General features: G+C 51.8%; 5 protein-coding genes across 5 annotated transcripts; 2 read left to right on the forward strand and 3 right to left on the reverse strand.

Moving 5' to 3' along the window:
- Window positions 1-1,478: 1,478 nt before the first annotated feature.
- CTRU02_203973 (uncharacterized protein) lies at window positions 1,479-3,347 on the forward strand (the record flags this gene model as incomplete). Its single annotated transcript, XM_036733687.1, has 1 exon — window positions 1,479-3,347. One exon carries the CDS (start codon window positions 1,479-1,481, stop codon window positions 3,345-3,347), a length of 1,869 nt encoding a protein of 622 aa, XP_036574601.1.
- Window positions 3,348-3,931: 584 nt separating this feature from the next.
- On the reverse strand, window positions 3,932-4,897 carry CTRU02_203972 (galactose-proton symport; the record flags this gene model as incomplete). The annotated part of the gene is made up of 3 exons (XM_036733686.1): window positions 3,932-4,357; window positions 4,434-4,502; window positions 4,637-4,897. The coding sequence occupies 3 exons, from the start codon at window positions 4,895-4,897 to the stop codon at window positions 3,932-3,934; spliced, it is 756 nt and encodes a 251-aa protein (XP_036574602.1).
- A 2,774-nt stretch (window positions 4,898-7,671) lies between these two features.
- CTRU02_203974 (reverse transcriptase domain protein) lies at window positions 7,672-12,141 on the reverse strand (the record flags this gene model as incomplete). The annotated part of the gene is made up of 1 exon (XM_070204299.1): window positions 7,672-12,141. The coding sequence occupies one exon, from the start codon at window positions 12,139-12,141 to the stop codon at window positions 7,672-7,674; it is 4,470 nt and encodes a 1,489-aa protein (XP_070062062.1).
- Window positions 12,142-12,596: 455 nt separating this feature from the next.
- CTRU02_203975 (uncharacterized protein) lies at window positions 12,597-12,767 on the reverse strand (the record flags this gene model as incomplete). Its single annotated transcript, XM_036733689.1, has 1 exon — window positions 12,597-12,767. The coding sequence occupies one exon, from the start codon at window positions 12,765-12,767 to the stop codon at window positions 12,597-12,599; it is 171 nt and encodes a 56-aa protein (XP_036574604.1).
- Window positions 12,768-16,134: 3,367 nt separating this feature from the next.
- On the forward strand, window positions 16,135-18,712 carry CTRU02_203976 (uncharacterized protein; the record flags this gene model as incomplete). Its single annotated transcript, XM_036733690.1, has 4 exons — window positions 16,135-16,252; window positions 16,327-18,250; window positions 18,380-18,647; window positions 18,701-18,712. 4 exons carry the CDS (start codon window positions 16,135-16,137, stop codon window positions 18,710-18,712), a joined length of 2,322 nt encoding a protein of 773 aa, XP_036574605.1.
- Between the last annotated feature and the right edge of the window lie 1,128 nt (window positions 18,713-19,840).

The following is a 19,840-nucleotide window of genomic DNA, read 5'->3' on the forward strand; positions in this document are numbered from 1 at the left end:
CGCTTTACGCATGTAAGCCAGGAGAGATCTCAACCACCATGAATCAACAAAACAACTTACTAATGAATGAGGCGACTGGCACGCCAGCATCTTTTCCCCAGTGAACCAGCACAAGAGAAATCCACGGTACGCTTGGGACTTCCCAAGTAAGCTGGACTTTTTGCCCAAGGACATACCTGTTGCTAAGGTCTGAAACAGTAACTCTGGTGCCCGTTCTGTCCAACTCGAAGCTTGGCGGTTCAGTGAAGTAATCAGCTCGGGAAGTAACTGCCCAGAACGATACAACACCTAAAAGCACTTGGCTTAGCCGACAGCGAGAAACCATCATGAAGAACAGCAATATATACGTTTGTCACGGATTCTGAAGTTGAGAGGGCGAGGGGAAACACGCGCCTCATAAAGTGCAAATTGGCGGCATTTGTTGGAGGGGCTTTGCACTCATCTCAACTCTGCCTTGACTAGGCCCATTTGAGGCAACATCCCTAGAGTACGGTCCCCTGAACATGGGTATGGAAGAAAAGGTCACATTCGACTGTGATTCCTAGATTAAATGGTTGGCCAAAAGGGCAAGACGGAATGAAATTGTGTGCTGTGCCACTGAGCTACAGGAACACGAACTCAATGGCCGGGGTTGAGGGTGTTCCGCGGGCGGCATACAATTTCCCCCATCAATTGCGGTCCGGATTGCTGTTCAATCAAGACCAAAAAACAGTTTTATTTGCGTCGGATCATGTCAAGATGCTACCCTTCAAGTCAAAACCTCGAGGAAAAGAAGTGCAATGGTTGGCACTATTTGCCTCATCCTTAGCAAGTGGAACCAACCTCAACACTCAGACGGGGAAGATAGAGGTCCACTTATCTCCAGATTCCTTATCAGACCAACCTACCAGCCACAGCTCTAGCCACGAGAGCCATGTCTCATGTCTAACTACCTTAGTACCTGTAAGCCACTTATGATCCCTGCCCATAAGCATGGAACGCGCCCAGATTTTCCAGGGGAACAGATGACATTTGCCCAGGAGGAGCTACGGATACTTTCCCTTGCTGCCTACGTTATGCCGACCGTGTCTTCGTCACCCCCCAGTCTAAGCAAAAAAGGGATGAAAGGTGCGAGTCGACGATAAAGCCGTCACCTATTTTTTTTTCTTTCCCTAATCGTGCTCCCCGAGCTCTTTGGAGGCTGATTTCTTTCGTTAAGCTTTTCTCTTCCATTTTCATCCCCCTAACCTGTTGTCATTCTTCCCAACTGCGAAGCCATTGTCCGTTGATTGTTTGGCTTGGCCTTCTGGAGCTTCCGCCCCATGTCAGCCCCCTAAGCTTGACCCTCCTCGCATCGACTGACCGACCGATCAACCCACCGAACCAGCTGACGATAGTATCAATTCAATCTGTCCCACCGGCTTCGGCCTTCGCCCGCGTCCTTGCTAAGCAGCTTTCCGCCGCTTCCGCCGCTTTGTCGGCCGCACCATCTGCCCAGCATGCCGAAGCAACATATGCTGTTCGGCCGTCCCCTCCCCCGCTTCAACGCGCGACGCATCTCATTCCTGCTCGTGAGCATCTCCATCTTCGCCGTTTTCTCTCTGCTCTTCACCCTGCCGAGCTCCATCCCCTCCGGCCCAAGCCTGAGCAAGTACACCGACCACAAGTTCTCGATCCCCAAGATCAAAAACCCTTTCTCCTCCACGAGCCGCCTCAATCCCTTCCGCCCACCCTCCCATCCGCCCCCGCGCCAGCAGAACGACACCAATGGCGAGTCCTCCTGGTGGTCTGATTGGAAGTGGCTCTCAGTACCCTTCTCGTCATCCCTTACCCTCGATGAAGATCGTTCGCTCCTTCCACCCCTCAAGACCCGCCCGCCCATTTACTGCTACTACGACGAAACCATCAAGAAGGATGCCGCCAGCAAGGACGCCGAGAGCGAGCTCCTCCTCGTCTGGCGCCGCGCCTGGTGGGCCCGCGGCTTCAAGCCCATCATTCTTAGCGCCGCCGAGGCCATGAAGAACCCCCTCTACGACGAGCTTCAACGCAACAAGGAGGTGGACGCGGATCTCAAGACCGACTTGATGCGTTGGCTTGCCTGGGATAACATGCGCGGCGGCCTGCTCGCCTACCACACCACCCTTCCTATGGGTGCTCACGAGGACCCCCTCATCTCCTATCTTCGCCGTGGAGAGTACCCCCAGCTCACCCGCTGGAATAGCCTGGGCAACGGGCTTTTTGCCGGTGCCGAAAAGGACGTCAATGCTGCCATCAAGGCTACTTTGACCGGCACAAAGCTCAAGGACACGAAGGACTTCATTGCTGCCTCTACCGAGGACACCTTCAAGATCGACAACTTCCCCAAGGCCATCGCCTACTACGATGTCGAAGTCATCCAAAACAAATACCCTAAAGTCGCCGAGGCCATCGCCACGGACCGCGCAGGAGGCTTGACAGCCCTCAAGAAACTCATCAATGGCCACTTGCACATGACCTGGCAGAACGTCTTCTCGGACGGCATCGCGGTGTTGAAGCCCCTGCCACATCACATGACGCATATGATCAACGACGCCTGGCACCTCGCTGGCGACCTCTCCATGTGCCCCGAGTCTCCTATGCCATCGTCTTGCCCGCCCAACAACGCAAAGTGCAAGCCGTGCGTCCCAGCGCAGCCAATGCGCGTCACCACGCCCCCACGCTACCGCAACACCACGACACTATACACGATTGGCACTGTGCCCCATCCCTACACTACTGCTCTTCTCACCAACCTCCAGGACACGATCGAGATCCCCTGGATTCGTCGCAAGTCTGAGCGCGACGTCTGGCTCACTGCCGCTACGTCGGAGATTCTTGGCGCCGGTGTCGGCAGCGGGCCCCGTATTCTCAAGTTCAAGGAGGCTGTGGCCGGCGAATTCGCGGGCGCCCACTCCCTGTGGCTTACACCTGAGAAGGAACTGCCCGTGGACCTCGACTGGCATTTCGGCTTCGCAATCCCCCACAACGCCACCGACGGCACCTCCGAGACCCCCGTGCCTGGCCCCGAGCGCCGCCCGCAGCCGAAGCACGACCCTGTCGACGGACCTGTTGCAACTCCCGAAGACCTGGAGAAGGAACCGCCTCTGTTGAAGAAGGCGCGGGATATGGGCAAGACCAAAGACCCTAAGGACCTGGCTGTTCGCAACGCCATTGAGGCGTGGAACCTCGCTGATACCGAAGCCTGGAAGTTTGCGAGAGCGTTCTCGGCCCGTCGCATTGTCGTACGCAAGGAGTGGGAAGAGCACGAGAGCAAATACGCCGGCGGCGTTGGCAGCGAGAAGGGAAGGAGACAGGGCTGGGGCGATCGCTGGGCAGACCACAAGGAGTGAAAAGAGTCGAAGCGACGAGAACAACCAAAGAAAAGAAAAAAAGACAACCAAAAGTAAAAAGGAATGGACGGGCACAGCAGCGGTAGAGTTACTTTTGTCATGAGAGTGATGTAGTAGTACAGGCGTCAGGAGGAGTCCGCTTGCGTGTGATGGTTATCGTGACATTTGTATTTTTACACTGGGTTGGTCGGGCATATCACCGGAGTTCCATCTGTTTAGAGTATAAGGTTTTTTTTTTTTTTTTTTACCTTGTAAAAGCCCTATGGAAATGCAAGAGTTTGAAAGACTACCAGGTCTAAATTGTATGATGACGGTTTGTTCTATTGTCTATCACTCTGTTTTATCTGCTTCTTTTTCTATGGATGTTTTTAAAAAAAGAAATGATCCAACTACTTCGTCCCCTTTTTAATTTTCAGCGACATTTGGCAAGATTTAGGAAAACGACATGTTGAATTCGCAAGGGGGAAACATGACAGGAACAGGAGGAAAATAAATAAGCTAACGGTTCAGGGTCGGAAGTGCGAGACAAGTTGAGTTGCCCGCCCCTCTACACTGCCCGCCGGGGTCTCGCCGGCAGGCCCCGTCTAGGCAGGACGGATCGTGTCACCGCCCATCTCGCCTCCAAGCTCCCTGGCACTAGCGCCGTTCCGGCTGCCATTGACCTTGCCGCCGTTGACGCCGTTCTTGATGGACTGCGACAGCTGGTGCTGGCCGCTGCCGCCGGCGGATGAAGACTCGGTGTAGGTCCTGAGGGCGGAGCGAGCTGCCTCGACGACGCGCTCGGCGGCCTTTAGCGCGTCTCTCAGCGCCCGGGCAGTTGGGTCGTCGTTCTCAGATCGACCCGCGTCACGCTCCTCAAGGAGCTCCCGGATGTGGCCGTTGAGCCAGAGTCCCTCGAGCTGAGCACGGGGCATGTCGCGTGCACCGGCGATCCTTCCGCGGCATGTGGGGGTGCTGCAGAAGCAATCAAAGGGCTGCGCCATGTGCCACTCGGTCGAGGGGTAGAAGAACTGCGGGCGTTCGAGAAGCGTAAGTCATCCCATCATTCAACAAATATGACAGGAGACGCCAGGGGTCAAAACTCACAGTCAGTTCGTCACCGGGCTGGAGTCCTTTCGGGCCAGCCAGGACGTTGAAGTTGCCCGTGTCAAAGATCTATAAATAGCACCTGTCAATCCCACATGTTCCCAGGATGGACCCTGCCTGTCTGTGCTCGCTGCTCTGGGGATAAAGGGGGCCCAGCTCGGCTCAGACGGTGGGATTTTTTATGCGGGAACAAGAAGACTGACAAGAGACGGTTCACATGAGTGGTTGATGTAGAGAAGATCGCTGTTGAGGTTAAGGTGCTTGTCCTTGCCGCACTGGACGGTGGCATATGTGGGTTCATCGGCCATGTCGCATGGCGGGAACGACATCTTTGCGAAGACGGCGAAGGGCGGCAGAGCGACCTTGGAGAAGCTCTTTGTGAGGAACTCAGTCTCACTGGCCTTGACGACCTCCTGAATTTCCGGGTGGGACGGCTGAGTCCAATGGGGCGTAAGTGGTGCCATTTTGTTAGGGATTTCGCAGCGAGCTGTCTTCGGCTGTCTCGTTTAGAAGCTGGAGCAGGGTGCTATTACGCGGAACTTTGGTTCCTGGATGTTGGGTCAGCCGCTTCATTACATGTGGGGGATCCGAACGGGATATCACGAACGTGGGGGGTTGTTGTCCGAAGACGAAGTCGGCACTGGAAAAAGGAATGCTGAATGACAAGAGAAAGAGGCTGAATGGTATGGTAGTACAGTCAAAACAGATGGGTGAGGTTCAGTCGGGTTGCACCGGTAGGTAGGACGATTGTGAAGATGAAGAGAGAGAAAGGAGACTTTCGGTTCGAGTGGCCGTCTGGCAATAATTCCGGTTCTTCTTGTACGGCGAGGAGGGGTAAACCATCTGACATGTCCAGCATGTGCCGAGCTTCCCAGTCTTTCCAAGGTTTCACGGGCCTCTTCTGGAGCGCCACAGCCAGTCAGGGTGCACAATTGTTGCTGGCTTGCTCAATCCTTACCCGCCCTCACATGCAATTGTGCACTGGTTTGCGGGGTGGCCGCCGCGTTTCTGGCGTTGCGGGGCAAAGGAAGGGATGGGGATGGGCATTGAGCATGAAATCAGGTGCAACAAGCAACACTGACTATGAAATTCCGTCCGTCCAGCTTCTCCAGTTCTGCACATGGTGGTGGTAAGGTACAGATGGCTCCGGCGCAGGCTGGTTGTTGCGGTAAAGAAGGGGAGGCTCCTCAACACCAGCCAATGACAGGAGCCTCGAAGACGGATCCGGTCAAAAGCGGCCCTCCCCAGCCCCTGAAGGTGCAGGTCATACAGGAAGTACACTGTCCGACTAGCCTGTGGTCAGTTTAGCTGCAAATCATGATACAGGGCCGGCCATTGAGCATGGGGGTGTTTGCTAGAGAGGGATGCTGGTTTTCTGCAGCGTCTGAAATACCCCTCACTGCTGCTCAAAGACATCCCGTGTTGCCCCTCTTTTGACAATCGAATATTCTTCTAGAGCGTCCAAGAGCGTCCAAAGGTTCCTCAAGGGTTCCTGGTAGGGAAAGTGGGGGTCACAGTTGTACTACATCATAGTAAACTGGGTGCGGAATACAAGCCGCCCCTTTTTTATTACTGCCGTATCCATTTTGCTCCCTTGTTGCGTAGGCCCGACGGCCGAGGATGATTGCAATCGATGACGAGGTGCCAAGGGTTAAAGTATCCAAGTCGAATCGGGCCCTATCCCACGTCCGCCAGACGTCGACCTGTTGTGGTAACATTGCTTGCCCGATCCAGTGGTTACATCAGTGGAAGCTGGGCTGTTTTTGACTTTCTGCACTGCTGGTCTTTTCCTATACGTCGTCGTCTCGCCTATTACTGCCGATGTCTCCCCGGCACTTGGAGGCCTGTCCATAAGGTCGGAAAAATCAAGCTGCGTCTGTTTTCTAGGTTGTACTGTTTCCTTTGCCTTGGGGGGGTAGTGTTCGGCCCAAGTGACACAACAAGGGAGGGTATGATTTGGATCGCACAGACGACCAAGCCACCCACTGCTGACCTAACCTTCGGAGAACGCCTCAATTCTGGGTGTTCCGGCCTACTTATGGTTCGTCAAATGGGACATGGAAAAATAGAATCATGGCGCAGCTGCCAACTTGTTTGAATTTCACGTTACAACATCAAAGTGCCATTTCACCAGTGAAGACCAAGCTGATGTTACCTTTACATGTCCACCGCTCGGGCCGCCCTAACATCCCGCCATCATAAGCTTCGTTGCAGCATCTGATTCGATTGTCGGTCAACAATGGACACAAAATAACCACCAGCTATCGACCGATTTGAGCTCATGACGAATACAATGACTTTTTTTATGATCTCATCACCATCGATGGCGTGACCAAGGAAGGTATTGGCTGCAAGCGGCCAGAAGTATGCCTTTGGCGGACACGGAGATGAGGTCGGAAAATGGGAGCTCATTACCGGGGGGCTGTGACGCGCATTGGCGGCCTTACGCCGGGCCATTGATCGGAACGGAGTTGTCAACTGATGCTCTCAATTCAACTCACCATATGCAAGGCACGCCGAGTCGGTTCGGGTCTCACAAGGGAGGTGTATTATCCTTTCCATTGCTATCAAGCGGTCCTACAGGAGTCTCGATGAAGGGACATCCCGGTTGCATTCCGATTCACTTGATGCAGAGACTTGAAAGCGAATGGGTCGATGCCGTCCTATTCAGGCAGTTGTCGTCCATTCCACGGGTCGCCCAACCCCAAACGGAATCCCTGTCGCCGTATTTGTGTCCCTGTCGTTTCAGGATGTAAAGCTTGATGACATGCCCCAGTTGAGGGGCAGTAATGGAACGCAGTAAAGGTTCACTTCGACTGTTACAACCTGTCAAAACTGCACAATCCTGTTCAATTTCCGGCACATCTCCCGCTATGGAAAAATGTGGGCGAAACCAGCACAGAACGCTCAGAATGGGAAAAGTGGTGTTGTTGGTTGGAAGAACTAACTAACTGGCTAGAGGGCTGTGGAGGCTGGCTAAGACCAGTGGTGGCGGCCGTCAGCCCACGTGACGGGCCGGCGAGGCCTGCCACCCACACCCCCTCTCAGACTCCTCAGCGAAAAAGCAGTAGAATAATAGGAAATACAGGAAAAGTCCCAAATCCTCCAAATCCGAGGAGTTCTCAACTATTAGAAAACTCGGTCAATTACCGGTTAAACCTGGCCAATAGGAGGCCGTGAAATCCTCCGAATCCCGAAGTCTCAATATCAATAGTCCCACAGTCTCAAAATCCCCCTCTCAATCCAATCCCTCCGCCATGCCCAACAAACGAACGAATTCCTTGTGTTTGACCGCAACCAGTGGCTTCGTGAGTCCATCGGCGGCCATATCAGCGCCCTTGATGAGTCGGAGTTCGATGCTTTTCGCAGTGTGAACCTCCTGTATGATCCATTTGTATCGGACGTCGATGTGGCGGGTTCGTGCCTCGTTGAGTGGGTTCATGACGTTGTCGTAGCCGTTGGCACTGTCAGTGAACATGATAGTAGGCGTGGTGATGGGTTTGCCGAGCAGTTGGGAGAGGCAACGTCTGATCCACTTCACAGCAATTGCCGTAGGTGTGAGATTGATGAATTCAGCCTCCGTGGTGCTCAAAGTCACGAAAGTCTGTTTCTTTGACTTCCAAGCAATCGGCGCACCAGCGAGGAAGACGACGTAACCACCTGTCGAGACTCGTGATGGCTTGTTGTCAGCGAAAGAGGCATCTGCAGCAGCGTAGAGCCCCAACTCGTTGATCGTGGGGATGCCTCCAAGTACAATACCGAGATAAACGGTGCCCTTGAGGTATCGGAATAAGTGCTTAATAGCACGAAGATGGGCCTTAGAAGGCCCTGAATTCGCCTGTGACAATTTACTGACGGTGTAGGCCATGTCAACGCGAGTTCCAGCCACCAGGAAGTTAAGGCAGCCGGTTTGTTCGATGTAAAGTTGTTGTTCGTCAAGCGAGCACTCGTTCTTGTCCCAGGTGACGGGCAGATCGTCAGTGGTCGCCATAGGCGTCTTGACAGCACTCAAACCATCAAAGTCGAATCGTTGAAGCACTGCTTTTGCGTACTTGGCTTGGGAAACGAAAATCTTACCGGCAGCTCTGTCGCGTTCAATCTGGAAACCGAGAAAATCGGTAGCCTCGCCGAGGTCTTTAAGAGAACAGACCTTCTCGAGGAGACGACGAACTTCCATCATGACTTGCTTGTTGGGAGCGGCGATGGCGTTGTCGTCGACGTACATAAGAACGTACGCTTTAATCTTGTGATTGACGAAGAGACAAACCTCCCCATCAACAGCAGTGAAGCCAATTCGTTCCATTTCACCCTTGATAAGTCGAAACCACCAAAGTGGTGATTTTCTCAATCCATAGAGTGCCTTGTGGAGCAGCCAAACCTTGTTGTCTGCAGTGGCGTAGCCAGCGGGGGGCCGGACGTACACCTTAACCCCCTCTGGAATCGAGGCGGCTAGGAAAGCAGTGTCGAAATCATATACTTCGTATTCAAGATCGAGAAGTGCGACAACTGCGAAGAAAAGGCGGGTTGCGGTGGCAGAGGCAACTGCAGCGTAAACCTCTTGCGATGACCAGTCACCTTTCTCGTGGTTTCCACAAACCACATATCGGGCCTTGTAGCGCACGATTTCGTTGTTTTTGTTGGTTTTGATGTCACATACCCACTTGCCGGGCAGGACTTTAGCGTCACGTGGTGGGTAAACGACTTCGTAAACCCCCTTTTCCGTGAATTGAGTCATCTCTCGTTCGAAGGCTTGTTCCCACTGGGGCCACTGTGGGCTCTTCTGCGCCTCACGGTAGGACTTCGGGATCACCACGCCGTCGGGTAGGACTTTCGAAAGGGCAGTAGCAGAAAGCACGCTGAGAGAGAATTGACGAGAAGTTAGTGAAGCTGGAATGTCAGCAGATAGAAAAGTCTTTTTAGCATAGGAGCGTACGCCACTGGCGGCTCGGTAGTGACCAGGTGGTCGCTGGGCTGAGGCGCGGCGAGGTCGAGAGGACTCTGCCGGTTGACTCGTTGCTTCCTCAACAATCGTGGAGAGGGAATCAGGGTCCTGGTGATCAGTTTCCATTGTTTCCACGGAAGCGACGAATTCGTCATCATTCAATTCGTTAGTAATGCTGTCACGAGGTGTAGCAGTGGTCTCCAACAGGTTCTCTGGTGGCGGAGACATGAGATGTGTATCAGTGGGTGCCATCGCTTTTTCAACGATGGTCTCATCTGGTTTGGGATCACCAGTCACGGGTTTTTCACCTTCAATAGGCTTCTGACGGATGGTGTACTGGATGATGATATCTGGTTCGACAAACGCAGCATCATGTTCAATTTCATCAATGTTGGGTGTGCCAGTAGTTGGAGGCAACACTGTCTTGTGCGGTTCCTCACGAAATCGAACATCTCTGCAGCGAATAACCTCCTTTCGATCAGGCAGGTAAACGTAGTAAATGTGGCCACGAAGAGAACCGTAACCGACGAGGAATCCCTTGATTGCTCGTGGTTCCATCTTGGCAGAGCGCATAGGGCGTCGAGGGCCCTTCTTGTGTACGTAGGCAGCACAGCCAAACGTTCGGAGATGTTCAATGTGGGGGGCCTCACGTTCAGCAGCCAAGTTCAGCTCTCTCGCCATGATCTCGTGAGGGCTCAAGTTACCCTTGGAGGGTGTGGGCAAGAGGTTGAGAATCTGAGTCACCGAATCGATGCTGTAATCCCACAGTTCCTCTGGAAGGGACATGTCAATCAGCTGTGTCCGGGCGCCTTCGACGATGGTACGACCAGCACGCTCAATAGTACCGTTCATGGAAGGCGTGTAGGCAATAGTCGTGTTGTGGCGAGTACCCTCGAAGTAGGGGTCGTTGAAAACCTTGATTAGCTCGGGAGCATTGTCAGAAACCCAAACCTTGGGCTTGAGGCCGGTGAGACTGTAGAATTCAGTATCCCATTTCTTGATAGCTGCCAGGATGGTGGCAAACTTGTGGTTGGGCAGAAAAACAACCCAGTGGTAACCACTATACTTATCCATGAGGTGTAGAACCTGACGGTTCCCTTTTGTTGATAGGGGAAGAACACCAACGAGATCAAGGTGAATTTCATCGCCAATACTCGTAAGTGGAAGTGGGTGGTCTCGACTAATCCGTTCAGTGGATTTGCTGAGATGGCAAGACTCACAGAAGAAAGCGTCAATTTCTGACGTTGTGAACCGAATGCCAACACGGCGGCAAGCCTCCACAACACGTGATGGGTGGGCGTGAACCAGCCGGCGGTGCATCAGTTCAAGAGACGGTCGCTGGGTAGCCCGGAAGGCGGCGAGGCTGACAGCAATATCTCGAGGCACGTGATTTCCAGTATCATGAGTCTCAACGACGCAGACGTCAGAAACCCAATGAACTTTGGCAAGGGAAGTGCGCTGTGTCACGTGTATGAGGCTTGAGGTCTGCCAATCATATTCCACGTGATCACGACGAAGTTTTCCAGGGCTCAGTAAGTTGGCTGGGCTGGAAGGGTTGTACTCAACGTTGTGAAGTGTCCAATCGTGAATAACGTCAGGGTTGGTGGGGTCTTGGGTCTGGAAGAAGACGGTGCCCACGCCAAGTGACCGGACTGGGGCGCCGGAGGCAGAAGTGGAAGGTGTCAAATCGCTCTTTTCAGCGTACTTGACGAAATATCGCAAGTTGTTGAAGGTTGAAGTAGTACAACCAGAATCGAGAACGATATCGTCTCGGGTGATGAGGTCATCGCGGGCAGCAGTGAAAACTGCTGGGCTGGCGATGGAGGCAAGGGCAGACTGACCCAAGATGGCAGGTGACGCTCTGACAACAGTCTGGCGGGTGCCATCAACAGAAGTAGGCTGATCCCAGCGGCAGCGATCGCCACACACGTGCTTTCTCGCTTTTTCAATCAACTTATCCCGGTTGACGTAGTGTAGAGGGATGAGATTGGGGTGGGCGACATAGCACTTTGTGGTCTCGTGATCACAGTTGCAGTGGTCGCACTTCTTCTTTTCCTTGGAGGCAGTGACAGTGGAGGTGACGGTGGTGGTGACGGCTGGAGAGGCAGGACCCCCACTGCCAGCAGACTTGCCTCCAGGTGTGTTGCGAATAGTGGCATAACTGCGCTTTTGATCCTCGTCTTGGGCAAGCGTGTAAATCGTATCAGCCACCTCATTCCACGTGGGATGGGTGGCGCCCTTCGATGTGAAATGCTTGTACGTATCGGGAAGTCGGTCCTTAAAGAAGTTAAGGAGGAAAACAGCGAGGAAGGAGTCTGGCAGACGACCGTGAATGGTCTCAATACGCTTTCTGAGGTGGTGACAGCGATTGAGGGCATCGTGAAGAGTCTTGTGATCGTTGGCGGTGGTCTTGGCAAACTCGTCAACAAGGGCAGCTGTGGCGTCTTGTGAGATTCTCGGAATGTGCTTCTCGAGCGCCTGCCACAATTCGTAAGGGTTTCCATCGTCAACCCAACCCGCTGTGCAGAGTCTGTCAAGAACCGATTCGCTGGCGTTCATGAGGAGACCATTCGTGACGTTACGGTTCTTTCTCCATTCCTCTGCAGCGATAGGGTCAGCAGGGCGAGGGACGTCAGTCTCGAGGAATATCTCGAAGTCGTATCCTCGCAGGGTCGCTGTAACAAGCATGCGCCATGTGTTCCAGTTGGATTCACCTTTCAGGCGAGGAAGAGGCGTGAAGACGGTCTTGAAGTCGTTTTGAGACATCTTGAAGTGAAAGTGAGGGTATCACAACAGTGCGGGACAGACTTATAGTCGCACCTCGATCACAGGCGTTTCTCCGAGGCCGCAGCTTTGGAGGCGTGTCTGTACGTTAGATGGCTTACTTTCGCTGCCACCTACGCGTGCTGTTGGATTGTGTAGGAGGGAGAATCTTGCGTAAGAACACGAGAAATGGGTGGAATTGTGAGATCCGACCGTAGAAATACGGTGAATCGAAGGGAAGAATGAATACTCGTAGAAGATACGAGAAACTGATGGGCTGGTTCGAAAAACCGAAGCTGAAATGGTTGAATTCTCGTGAAAAACGAGGAATCGAAGTAAAAGTTGTAGTTGTGACTGAAAAGTCTGTTGTTGACCGTGGTGTTCGTGAAAACCAGTGGGTTGTGGTGGTCGGTCGCGTGCCACGTGATATTCGTGCGCGCCAGGCAGCCAATGTCGCGTCAGAAAGTGAAATTCGTCAGCGAAGAGGAAGGAAAGAAAGCGAGAAAATCGCACAGAAGGGTAAATAAAGCGAATAAAATCGCAAAAATTCGTGAATCAATAGAAAATTGACAGACGAGTAGAATAATGGGTAAAACGACGTTATTCCGAAAGAATAACGCTGGGCTCATAACCTGTGGGCGAAACCAGCACAGAACGCTCAGAATGGGAAAAGTGGTGTTGTTGGTTGGAAGAACTAACTAACTGGCTAGAGGGCTGTGGAGGCTGGCTAAGACCAGTGGTGGCGGCCGTCAGCCCACGTGACGGGCCGGCGAGGCCTGCCACCCACAAAAAACGACCTGCCGACGCCCAACATCCAGTAGCCCCGCCCAAGTCGATCTGCCGTTCCCCTAAATCAACCTTGACGGCATGCCCCGGCGGCTCGTTCCCATGTTGCATATCTGGTTGTACCTCCAGCGTTGATTTCAATTTGACATGGCCGCGGGCGGCGCAGCTGTGTGTCGCGACACCATGGCCTAACGAAGCGCGTGCGCAGTCGCAAGGGAGGAAAACCCAACATTGACATGCCATCTGGACTCGCAATCTTTCGTTCGGCCGTCTTTCAAAAATTGGTCCCGTGTTTTGTAATCGCTTTGCCAATCGAGCCAAGCAGGTTTTGTATCCCTGTCACTACCCATGGCGCTCCGTGATTTCTCCCTAGTATATAAAAAGAAAGTGTGACAGGTGGGAGCCTGTGCGTTGCCTGTAGACCTCAGGTCGGACCTGTCATATCAGCGAGATAATGAGGGGTTTCTTGTGACGCCCATTACTCCCGCTTCCCAATCATTTTCTCTCCGCGGCTCTCGTTGCCTGTCCCGGTGATCAAACTATGAAGAAGTTTCATTGACGAGAGCCACGTGCTACTTCGGCAAAAATTCCTATAGGATAACCAAGAAACTGTTTTCCCGTCCCTGCCGTGAGACTTGAGAGCGTTCCCGAATGGGCGTGCATGCTCCGCATCCAAATTCCGTGTTGCTCAAGCGTCTTGTGCCCGTGAAGGTGGGGAGAGGGGTGGCAGGGTGGCACATCAAGGCGAAGCAGGCTCCAAAGAAGCTCCTTAAAAAGATGCGGATGGCCATCCTCCCCGATTGATTCGAGTCGTCCCCTCTCCAGTGTCCAAATTATCTTAAGGTATCGACTATCGCAACATTGAAAAAAAACACGCCGTCTATCTCGGGGCCTTGGTCGTATCTTCGCTTTGCACCTCGGCAACTCTTAACATTTATGTGCATCTTTCAATCCAACAAGTCAACAATTGGGTAGCATGAAACATACCATGGATAGACAAGATATCATCCGCAACAACACCCACGCTCTTTTGAACTCTCCTCTTCTACAGGAAGCCGACAAGCCACGCCCCAAACCTCAACCTGATCCTCCAGTGCCCATCCCCGATAGCCCCAGCGACTAGCGGCAGGTCTAGGCTCGGGCATGAAGGGCTCCTATATCCCGCCTATTTCTTTGGCCTTCTGTAATTGGTAGTCAAGAGGGCTTCAATGGGCAGGTCTGAGTAATCACGCCATCGAGTCGTTGGCGTTTGCCTTGGATAGCCTCGAAGCGGGGTGCAGGCTGTATGAAAGCCATCGGTTACCGGTACCACTGCCAGAGGGTTCTCTTAGCACGTCTGCAACTTGGTACGAGTTTCGCAATGCACAAGCCATTTGCCATATTTAGCTCGCTGTGAGCTTGACAACGAAGTAACGACTTGGAGAAGGGATATCGGAGGCGCAGATGCCAGGAAACTGCATTCCTCTTGGACTCTGTGTGCCATAAAACAACCAACTATGGAAACCTCAGTAGGGCCATCACTGATGGGTCCTTCCTGGGCCGGTGCCACAGACGGTCCGCCTCAGCAACTACCTACTTTCAATTTAGCAATCAGGGCGGATGGCCACCGTCCTACGAACGATCTTCAGACAATTACGCATAATCTGGCGTTTGTGAATGGATGGAAGGGGGAAAGTTCGGCCTTCTTATATCTTTCTTTTCATGACCGGCAAAGGGCGTTGATGGAGAAGATGCAACTACGTCCATTTCGGGTCAACTCAAGTTTCTCTTTCTTTATCAGCAAGCCTCAAAGGGAAAATATCAAAGCCTAGAGGGTGGAGGGTATTTTCCCCCTCCAAATGCAAGCAATGAATAGATTGGGTAAAGATGGAAATTAATTGAAGTCTGGGAGAGGCCGTCAGCCGAAGTGTCGTAACAGGAATTGATGGGGTGTGGTATTGCGTTTTGGCTTGCTTGTAATGGTGATCAAGACATTGGAAAGTCTTGTGCGTGTCGGTGTAACAATTTGTCATTGTCTTCTCTTCATTTTCCATCTTGTGATACAATTAGATGAGCCACATCTTAACTCGCAATGTCTTTGTCATTGGCTACTTTACCTATGCCTTTCTCATAGTTTAAGGGTTTCCAGTTCTGATTTCTGGATAGCTTGTGCGTATAAGTCCTTCTTCAGACTTGATTGCTGGGGCAATGGTAAATAAATTTCAAATGGGCTCCCTTTCAAGACGGGTTGCAGCAAGTTCTTTTTGATCTTGTGCTCACGCTTAATGGCTTTGAGACTGGTGCCATGATGTATACCACCCAATGATGTTCTGGCTTTGTTTAGTCTGCATTGGCTTTAAAAGGCATTTTACAGGGGCTTAATGGCAGAAAACTTAACAGCAGTGTTGACATGCGTAGTTTGAGTGCATTTCGGAGTACAGTACATGCTCGGGAATTGCCCAGGTTTTAGTAAATTTTACCCTGTGTCTTTGCGGTGAAAACTCCATTCTCGGTAGCAGCTGCCTCGCCTGCGCCGTTTAACCTATTTGGAAAAAGAAAGAGTGAATTTTCTGAGAACAGATGCAATTGCTGTTGTCATAAAATGGTGAGCTTCTAGGTGGCCCGCTTCAAACCCCTGAAAGGCGTGTTGTAGCTTCCTCGACCTGCTTTCACGTTCTTTCCCTCACCAAATGGGTGTGGCAGGTGTAGTCGTTATCAACCCACCAATTTGATATCTTTTCTTCTTTCCGTTCTTACTTTCTAATGATTGTTCCTTCGCTTTTTGGAAGGCTCTGTTACCTAACCCCCATGTCCACTCTTCTCTAGAACACCTTTGCTCTCTTCAACTTCAATTCTCTCTGAACACCACCTCAATTCCTCTCGCACCATCTTCCTCGCCTTGCCTCGCCTAATTTTTGGAACGTGGTGAACTGTCGCTAAGGGTATTGCCTCGTCGTCCTGGTAAGTCAATTTTCAAGCTTTTGTTCTCTATTTCACATCCCCGGTGGAGTTTACTTTTAGAAGTCTCCCGTCTACGGATGTCAAACTTCTCGGTTGTTCTGTTGACTTTGGCTGGGTTTCCCACGGACCTTTCTCTCGCTTCATCGATTGAGTTTTCTCTCCTGGCACCCCTTTTGTCTTTAGCTTTACTGCCTCAGTAGTCTCATGCTGACTTTTTAGATCGACCAATCTCGCTTTCAGGCCCCAACTCCCTTTGTAGTTGTTGCCCATATGCCGATGGATCCGCCTCACTATACTGTCGAGAAGCTCATGGCCCTTCGGGGATCCAATCTGCAGCTAGATTTTGAGAAAGGGTTGCTTGAGCATGCCAAGGACAATCGAGTTCTCTGTAGGTCTTCTGTTCTGATTTCCACAACTGTTGATAGCATTTTTCGTTGGCAACCTGCTAATACTGTTGTGAAGCCGACATCATGCGTCACAAGCTTCGTTACAAAAGGGGCATGATACTATCTTCCAGGGCCAATGTGGATGTCAGAAAGTCATCTGCTGAATCTGAAGACAATGTTTTCACTAACGCCCAGGTTCCCCAACACATCTCACAGCTCCAGGACCAAAACATTCGTCAGAACACAATCCCAAGCAGCATAGAAGCCATACAACTTGACGGACAAGATGCAGAACCTGAGCTTGGAACTACCCAAGCGCTTCCCCAACCACCTATTCTGCCTGACCAGAAGCGCAAGGGGTTTGAGCAATTCTACGAGGCCGTACGATCTCCAACTCATGTACGTGTTACCGCCGGAGGGAGGATTGTGCCAAACACTTTTGACCCCTCTCATTCCTCTCCTACCGGGAAGGGTAGTAAGGAGAGGCTTGTTGGCGATAGTAACGGAATTCAGCCACCTTTTGGCACACCGTTTCTCCCCGGCCAGCCCATGATGGCGGCTCCCATGCATCCAGCCATGCATCCAGCCTTTCTCATGGCTCAAGGCCCGCCAGGCACTATGCCTCCTTTCAGCGGCCAGTGGTTCTTTCCGCCCCCTCCTTTGATGCCAATGGGTCTGCCGTTCCCTGGTACTCCCATGATGCCAATGGGCCCTTTTATCTATCAACAGCCCCCCACACCTGTGTCTGCGACGGGCATTGGTTCCAGACCTTTCTCTTCGGCTATTCAACAGCCTGAGAGTTTCCCCATTTCGTCAATCAGGCCCAGTATCATCACAAAGAACCAGCTTTCTGGTCTGCGATCTAGCCTCAAGAAAGCAGAGGCTCAGTTGGCGTATAACCGTCACCAAATTGACGAAAAGCATATGGAAGAATATGCACGTCAACTTCGTGCAGACATTGAGCACTTCGAGATCAAGCTCAAAGGAGAGCTCGCTCTAGAGGAGAATGCTTCACAGGAACACTCGACAGGAAAGGGAAGCATCAAGGAGTCCTCTCAGGGCAAGGGGGACGAACAGTTGAACAGAGGCAAGGCTGACCCAATGGAATCCTCGCAGAGTAATGGTGACAAGCCCATCAAGACTCACAAGAAGGGTAAAGTCAAACTCACCGTGGACACTTCTAAAGCTACCAAGCCGTCGCTTCTGCCCGTTTCTGCTGCCTTGGCCCCCGTCTTCCAGCCTCGGTCAGACCTTGAGAATGCCTCGCAGGACATTGGACGAACAACCACCGCGACTGCAGCGAACCCAACTGTTGACAACAAAAGAGACACCTTCGGTGGCAAGTTCTATGGCCCGATTCCTGCAAACTTTGAGGAGTCGAATCGCTACTTATCATCCGTTGCTCCACCAACTCCTGCCGAGGATATCGAAGCGTTTTCTAACTTCGCTCGTGAAAATGCTGGTCTAGGGCTACCCTACCTCGTCGGCGAAGTACCCTTCGGAATGGATCCCAGCCCTGAGATCCGCGACTACATTTATCATCGCGCTCTGACACAAGACGAAGAGATGGCGAAGCATCTCTTCTGGACGAACGCTCCTGACCACTTGCGTAAGAAGTTTCCCAAGTTTAATGGAAAGGACTTTTTCCCAGTTTCTCCTGAGAAGCACATCCGGCCCAAGAGCAAAGTTGTCAACAATCTGCCTACAGGCAGACCCGAGCAGGATTACGGCTTTTCGCTGCCTGCTGCAGACCTAGATCCGTTTGCCCCCCTAGAGCCCTACCGTGGCGATACTTTCAGAACAGCGGCGGCTCGCAACCGCGACCTAAAGCGTGCTACCAAGTCAGACAACGTGACATCTCCCATGAAACCTCGCAGTGGCAGTAAGCTTCGACCGGTGGCTTATTTCAACAGTCAAGGCCTTGATGAGTTAAAGGACAGCTCAAGATCATCAGACAATATTGGTGAGACGGAGTCTGAGCGAGCCTACTTCAATTCATGGTCAGTTTATTTGTTCTCTTACAGTCCTTTTGCCGATCCCCGCCTTTTTGTCGCAGGCATCTTTCATTTTTGCGTTGCTTCGTTTTCACGCTTATGACCCTTGATGTATGTCCGCTAACAGTGTTGCAGTGTGCGTGCTTGGTCGGAAAGAGTTACGGCTACCGCAACTGCTTTGCCTGGAGCTGTCACTTCCGAAAACGCCCATGGCTACCTTCCGCAATACACCATAGGCAATGCTGCCGCTTCACTCTCTCCTGTGATTGCCAAGGCCGCCGGCCAGGCTTCCCGCCTGCCTCATCCCAAAACGAATGACAACAGCAACTTGGACGCGACCTTGGCCCGACTTGCCAATTCAGTTGATGGCCGAGCTGAGAACCAGCCCCCCAAACGTTCCGTGGTAAGTCGCATCAACTGGAGTCCTAAGAACATTACATTGACCAGTACGCATAGCGAATCAAATAACCGAACATCTTTCAGAACGACATCATCAGCTGCTATCTTATGTATGATTACGAACTGCATCAGCAACACTTGTACCAACAAAACCGTGCGACAGCCTGCAAAACCCAGTATCAAGGGATGCATTTTACGAGTATTCAGGGGAGAATAATAAGGAAAGGGTAATATCAGTACTTGAAAAACAGGCATAGATAGCAGGAAGAGAGATCCAGATAATTCAGTACATTAGATCATGTCGTTTCTAGCGAAATAACGTGACAAGAAACATCCAGTCCATCTACACTGAACGTGACCCAGTCTTGCCACAAGACTCTGCTCGAGTTAAAGGAAGGTGACATGCACTTACAAGTATTGTAAATATAGAATTGCTTCATCGAGTTGGATTACTAAACTAACTACTGATGCATATAGGTAAGGCAAGGGTAATCCTACAACGGCATGCATGTAGAAAATCGACACTAACCAGGAGGATATGTTCCTCACCATCAAATTTCCAACCTCATAGACAAAGCTCAGTGAAAATCTTCGGGCGAGAGCAGGAGAGTGGTGATTCCTTTTGGAAAAATCTCTCCTACCGGGTTGCTCTTCGCCAGTCGTATACCTCGAAAACCATGGATCTCAGTGGTTAACGCGGAGATATCCTAGCGGGATGGACACAATAAAAAATCTACGTAGACCTACCATCTGGAGGACGTTCCAATTACAATTCAAGAACATTGTCCTCCCGGCCGATGCGGCCAACTGAAATGGTTAGTGCATGTCACCCGAATGTGTAGCAAAACAGAGTAGGGGCCATGGCCCGAGACATCATCGCCCCCTGGAGGGGCGGGCGATGGTGGCTTCGGGAGAACCTCCCATGGAGCACTTCACGGACGAGACGTGAAATGGCCATTGAGAAAATGAGATTTCTCGATTGATTTTTCTAAAACTTTTTTGCTTTTAGCCTTGGTTCCCTCATTCCCTTTCCCTTTTCCAGGCAATGCCATTGCCAAAATTGCGTTCAAGGTTTGATCGTTTGCATAACGCCGTCGATGGATATCGTAGTTGTGTCATTCCCGCCGCCGTGCCTTTTGATGTACCAGTTTTTGTCCCTTGAATTGCCGCTTATCGTTTGGGAGCCCGATGTAATCT

The sequence above is a fragment of the Colletotrichum truncatum genome, assembly GCF_014235925.2.
Source record: "Colletotrichum truncatum strain CMES1059 chromosome Unknown Contig_0002, whole genome shotgun sequence".
Taxonomy (NCBI): Eukaryota; Fungi; Ascomycota; class Sordariomycetes; order Glomerellales; family Glomerellaceae; genus Colletotrichum; species Colletotrichum truncatum.